General features: G+C 67.1%; 2 protein-coding genes across 2 annotated transcripts in view; one reads left to right on the top strand and one right to left on the bottom strand.

The window, feature by feature from the left end:
• Nucleotides 1-2503: 2503 nt before the first annotated feature.
• On the top strand, nt 2504-3264 carry PFL1_04615 (uncharacterized protein; the record flags this gene model as incomplete). The annotated part of the gene is made up of 2 exons (XM_007882141.1): nt 2504-2710; nt 2998-3264. 2 exons carry the CDS (start codon nt 2504-2506, stop codon nt 3262-3264), a joined length of 474 nt encoding a protein of 157 aa, XP_007880332.1.
• A 649-nt stretch (nt 3265-3913) lies between these two features.
• PFL1_04616 (uncharacterized protein) overlaps nt 3914-5842 on the bottom strand; it is a gene marked incomplete at both ends in the record, with an annotated part of 5575 nt that continues 3646 nt past the window's right edge. The window contains one exon of the mRNA XM_007882142.1: nt 3914-5816. Within this exon, the coding sequence (XP_007880333.1) occupies nt 3914-5816 (1903 nt within the window). The remainder of the gene's footprint in view (nt 5817-5842) is intronic.

The raw sequence follows: 5842 nt of genomic DNA on the forward strand, positions 1-5842 counted from the left end.
CGGCAGCCTCTTGCGACGCGGCCGAGGTGCTGGCTTCTGGCTGCTGCTGGCCGTCTAGCTCGGCCCTCTGCTTCTTCTTCTTCTTTTTCTTGGCGGCAGCATCGCCCTGCTGCGGGTTCTTTGCGGGCTTCCTGGGTCGGACTGGCCGTGGTCCTGCAACCTGGCCGGGCTGGACCTGGGTGATGATGGAAGCGAGGGCGGATCCCTGCGAAGGGTCGGGGACCGAAGTGATCGGGCTGCCGGATGACGGCGCTGGTGGCGACGTTGCAGACGAGGATGCCATCGTGGGCTCCGTTGGCTGCCTAGCAGCGGGCGAGCGGCCGAGTGAAAGGATTGGCGGGAATGGGCGTCTGCGAAGGCGGATCCGTTCCCGTGGATGGGGACGAAGTCGATTCTGCCAAGCTCTCGCGGGGTTCGAGGACGACGGGCAGCGGCGGCAGGCAGGTCAGTTCGGATGGGGGCCGGAGGCGTAGTCCGGAACCAGGCCGACTGTGAGAGTAGCGAAGCCGGGCGGCGTTGCTTGGGCTGGGCCGGGTTCGGGTGGGCCGTATCAGGGCGTGCTGGCTGTGCAGGCTGTAGCTGGGAGAGGAGCGGATGCTGAGCAGTGACTGGCTACAGAGTCTATGCCAAGGATGGAGAGGATGCTTCGGTTGTGCCGGGCTGGTACCTTGTTTGGTCAACGCGAGGGTGGCTGGCTGGTTCAGGCCTCAGGCCTTGTCGGGTCGTCGGCGGCGAGACGGGGGCGGTCGGTCGATGAGTCGCTGGCTGTCTGTGTGAGCCGTTCGCCGTCCTGAGTCGGGTGCGGTGCTGCGTATGCAAAGCAGGCACGATGCTGTGATAGGGCGAATGCGGTGAGCAGGCCTGGTTGAGATCGTCACGGCGATTCGTCCGGTTCCGGGGATGCCCTGTCGGTCGGCTGGCGAGAGCTGAGGGTGAGTGGTCTCGATCCGCTGAGGGAGGGGCGAGGCAGCAGTTCGGGATGGCTCCGCACTAGCAATGGATGGAAAAAGGGGTGGAGAGGGGGGAGCGGGGGAACAGTGCGTGGAGAGAGATAGGGACGGGCGGACGGTGGTGGTGGTGGTATACGGCGGCGGCGGCGTGGCAACACAGCGACAACGAGGGGCTGGCTACGACCCAGAGGCTAGGGAGTCGGTCGGGGTCGCGGGTCACAGCAGAGGGGGAGGCAGATGAGGGGGGTGAGCAGCGGGGCGGCAGACGGGCAACACAGACTGGCTGGGGCGAGGAGGGGATCGACCTGGTGCGTGTGTGTGCGTGTGTGCGGGTGCGTGCGTGTGCGTGTTTGCCAGGCCAGGCCAGGCCGCGGACGAGAAGCCAGAGGCAGGCCTGTGGGCTCGCTGCGTCGTCGCTCGGCTGTCTGGTTGGCTGGCTGGCTGGCTGGGATGCCCCGCTGCACGCCTGGATTGGCCGGGAGCGCGCGCGCTCTAGCCTGCGCTGTTGTTGTGGCCAGGGCAGGGCTGCCTGCTCTTCGCTGGCCCCTCTCTTGCCGGCCCCTCTTGCCGTCCCGGGCTGCCCGCCGCCCCTGCCCTGCCCTTTGTGTGGGTGGGTGGTCGGGTGGGTCCGTCGTAGCCTCGCGCGCTGTCGTTGCACGTCTCAACCCCTGCTGGCTGGGCCTGCACCTCCCTCTTTCGCAGCATCCGCAGACGAGCGCGCCGTACCCTGCCTGCCCTAGCAGACTTTGCTTTGAGAGAGGGTTGGGGCCCGAGGGCCGTGTGCGGGGCGGCGGGCAAAGAGACGGGCGGGTGCATGGCCAGGCGGCCGGGAAGGGGTCCCGCAGCGAAAAAAAAAAAAGCTGCTGGCGACCACGTACGGAAGGCTTCGGTACATGACGACGACGGCGGCGGCGGCGGCGGAGACAGACGGGCGGCGCGCTGGAAATGGGCGGGCCCCAGCCGAGAGCGAAGTGGCAGGTCAGGCCGGTGGTGTTTGGTCAGGCCGGGTCAGGTCAGTTGTGGCCTGGCCAAGCCGCCGCCGCTGGTCTGGAGATCGTCAAGCGACATGGGGCAGGGCGAGGCGAAGGTAGGCGAGGCGAGGCAAGAAGGCGAGGCGAGGAGAGGCGAGGCTAGGGTCGGCCGGGTGGACAGCCCACCAACCTGACGCAACGCAGCGCAGGCTGCTGGCGGGGCAGAGCAGGGCAGGGCGGGGCGGGGCGACGAGGCCACGACGAGCGAGCGAGGATCGCCCAGTGCGGCGCCTTGGCCCTGCAGGTTGCCATCTTGAAAGCTGCATGCATGCCTGCCTGCCAGCCAGCCAGCCTCGTCCGTGGCTCAACCCACCGCCCCTCGTTGGCTGGACGCTTGCGGATGACAGGCGGTGACATAATCGCCTCGCCTCGCCTCGCCTCGCTCACCTTCTTGCTTCGCCGCAACCTCCACGCCTCGCCGCGACTCGTCCACCCGCATCGTCCAGGCCTTCCCGCGTCCATCTTCGACACTACGCACCTCTGTCCCTCCCTCAAACGCGACCATCCCCGCCGCCGCCATACATGTATCCCTCTCGCATCCGACCGCCGTCCGGATCGTCGTCGGGCGGCGGGCCCGCACGCAAAGTGTGCCAGAAGTGCGAGCAGACGGGCCACGCGACGTGGGAGTGCAAGAACCCGCGCCCCTACAAGTCGCGGCCCACGCGCTTCCAGACGCTCTCGGACCCCAAGCTCGACCGCAAGATACGGCAGAAGCAGCTCGCCGTACAGGTACCCGATGAGTTTCGGAGAGGCGGCAAGGCCAAGGCCCAAGAAGGGAATGAGGAGGGGACGGCCAAGAGGGTGTTGGACGAGAGGAAACGGATGAGGGGCGAGGAGGACAGGAGCAGCAGGAGGAGGCGGAGGAGCACGTCGAGCAGCAGCAGCGTTTCTTCTTCGTCGTCGTCGTCGTCGTACTCGTCCAGCAGCGGATCGGAAAGCGACAGCGACGACGATCGGGGCAGGAAGAGGAGCCGGAAAGCGAGGGACTCTTCCCACTCGATCTCGTCTACCTCCAGGTCTCGCTCGCGGTCCACCTCCCGATCAAGGTCCAGCTCCTCGACTCGCTCTTTGTCCTCAAGGTCAAGATCAAGGTCAAGGTCAAGGTCGAGGTCGAGGTCAAGGTCCTACTCCCGCTCCCGCTCCCGCTCTCGCTCTCGACCCCGTTCCCTGTCCCGCTCTCCATCCCGCTCCCGGTCCCGTTCAGCAACGCCGCGCAACAAACGGCAACGCCGTCAACGATCGACCAGCACCTCCTCCTCTGCATCTCGCAGTCCGGCCCGTGACACGAAGACTGCACGAGGCCGGTCCGCGCAAAGGTCCAGCTCGCCTTCGTCCAGGCCCGGGTCCAGGCCCGGGTCCAGGTCCAGGTCCAGGTCCAGGTCCAGGTCCAGGTCCGGCTCTAGGTCCTGAGCGGCCTCGAGGACAGGCAGGCAGGCATGCGGGCGGGCGAAGAGAGATACGGAACTAATGCATGGCCGGGCGAAAGAGACAAAGATGAAGGATGCGGACACCGACGCTGGGACACAAAAGGAAGGGGAGAAAGAGCCGGAGCACACAGAGGCGAGATAGGACAGGCTGGCGATGTGGGCGATGGGGAAAGTAGGATAGCGGAACGCGATGCGTGGCGAGGGAAACCGAGCGAAGATTGAATATGGATGTCCCGCCGACAACCGAGAGGCCAGTGTACGCCGGCCGTCCGAGTGACGCTGGGGAAAGAGAGAGAGAGAGATGCTGGCTGAGAATCGAGCGGAGATGCAAAGGGCCAAGGTGTAGCAGGTTGGGATGGGATGGGATGGGATGGGATGCGTATAAGAGGGGAGAGGCGGATAAGAGGGGAGAAGCCATTAAAATCGTAGTCGTGTATGGTAGGGCGGGCATGTTGGTCGTAGGTCGGGTCGGCGCGGGCCCGCGGCGATCGTGCGGCCTTGGCGTCTAGTCCGTCGAGCCGGCCGCGGTCGCCGTCGCCGTCGCTGTCGCCGCCGCTGCCATTGCCTTGAGGCTCTCGGCCTCGGTCTTCTCGTAGAGGTTGCGGAAGACGCGCAGGTGGAAGCCGGCCACCTTGGCGATCCGGTCGCACAGCAGGCGGATCTCGGCCGCAAACGGATCCAGACCAGCCCGCGCCAACGTCGCCTCCCACGAGGCCGTCGAGGAGGTGGCCCCGCTCGACGTGGCCGGCGCCGCCGCCACGTTGGTCTTGCCGACGTTAGCGTGATCGCTGTCGCTGTCGCTGTTGTTGCTGGACTCGCGCTTCTGGGTGGGGGCGAGCGAGCTGGTAGTGTCGGTCGATCCTGATGCCACCAACTGAGCCGGACCATCACCAGTCCTCGCGCGCTTCTGCGCGGCTCCGACAATCGTTGCAGCGCGAGACCAGTCGGCCCCCTCTTGCCCCTCGCTGGCGGGGCTGCTGTCGCTGTTCCGCTTGCGCGTTGCAGAAGCAGATGGCGACGTCTGGATGCCGGCCAGCGGTGCAACCTTGACCGGACTGGTCGTGGCGGGCGCAGGGGCGGCGGCAGGGGCGGCGGCAGGGGCATTGGCAGGGACGACGGCAGCGGTGCCGCTGCCACCACCGAGCTTGTCGCCGAGCATCGTCATGACTGCGGTCCGCAAGCGCCCCTGGCACAGCTTGTGCAGCGGAGAACCGGCGCTGAGGTTCGAGTCCATCCACGCATTGAGCAGCGCCTGCGTCTTCTGCGTCGGCGGCGGCGGCTTAATCTCGGTGGGGTCCGTGACGGGGCCGCGCGCCGCCAGCTGGACGGCGTGGGCACGCACCGCCACCTGGAGAAGCACGTTCTGCATGGCTCGCCTCCAGCGCGGGTGCTCGAGCTTGGCAAAGCCGCCGGCGCTGCCGAGGAAGAGCTTGCTGTCGAACAGGGGCGATCGTCGACCCGAGCCCGAACCCTGCGACATTCCCGCGCCGCCAGACGATGTCGACGATGACGATGACGACGATGACGACGATGACGAGAGGCAGAGGTTGGCATCGTTGACGAGACACCAGATCTCGCCCTTGACCGCCTTGAGCTGGCGCTGCGCGATCGCCCCGGCAGAGGAGGGCACAGAGGTCGAGCCATCGAGGGGCGAGCAGGCGAGCTGCCGGAAGAGGAGCAGCAGCATGTAGACAATGGTGAGGTCGGCCACGTCGTTGTGGAACGTGATCATCCTGTAGGCGTCGAATTGAAAGGTCTCCGGGTAGCAGCTGGAGAAGGTGTGGTTGAGCGTCGACGACGACGGCGAGGGTGCCGGCGGCGGTGCCTGCGCGGGTGCTGCTGCGGGCGAAGGCGACGGCGACGCTGGCGTCGGGCCGGGGTGCGGGGGGTCGAAGATCAATCCGAGCATGCCATCGAGGAAGGCGCGCGAGACGAGCGTCGAGCGGTTGCAGTCGGGTGCCTCGCGCCGCGCCTTGCCGAGCGCCGAGACAAACCAGGCCGAGGTGCGCTCCAGCGAGATCTTGCTCTGCTCGAGCTGGTCGCGGAACCAGCGCACCTCGAACTCGACGGCCGTCTCGACGAGGTAGGGCCGCGTCGACCGCAGCTGGTGGTTGGCCACGTCGAGCTTCATCAGCTCGAGGATCTCGAAGCAGAGGCGCAGGCCCTTGCCGACGTCGCCGTCGACGCAGACCACCTCGACCATCTTTTCGATGGCCTCGTCGCGCATGGGCGCGCAGTGCAGCTTCAGGATGGAGCCCATAAACGTGATGAGCGCCGACACGTCGAGCACGCCGTGCTGCAGCTCCTGCGAGATCAGGTGCGGGTCGAGCGTCTGTGCAATCAGCGAGTGGTGGGTCGCCGCCCAGGACGGGCCCGAGCCCGCTGCGGGCGGCGCGACGGCCTTGCTGCTGCCGTTTGACCCCGTGCTCGACGA

This window comes from Pseudozyma flocculosa (assembly GCF_000417875.1).
Source record: "Pseudozyma flocculosa PF-1 unplaced genomic scaffold scaffold00015, whole genome shotgun sequence".
NCBI classification, from domain to species: domain Eukaryota; kingdom Fungi; phylum Basidiomycota; class Ustilaginomycetes; order Ustilaginales; family Ustilaginaceae; genus Pseudozyma; species Pseudozyma flocculosa.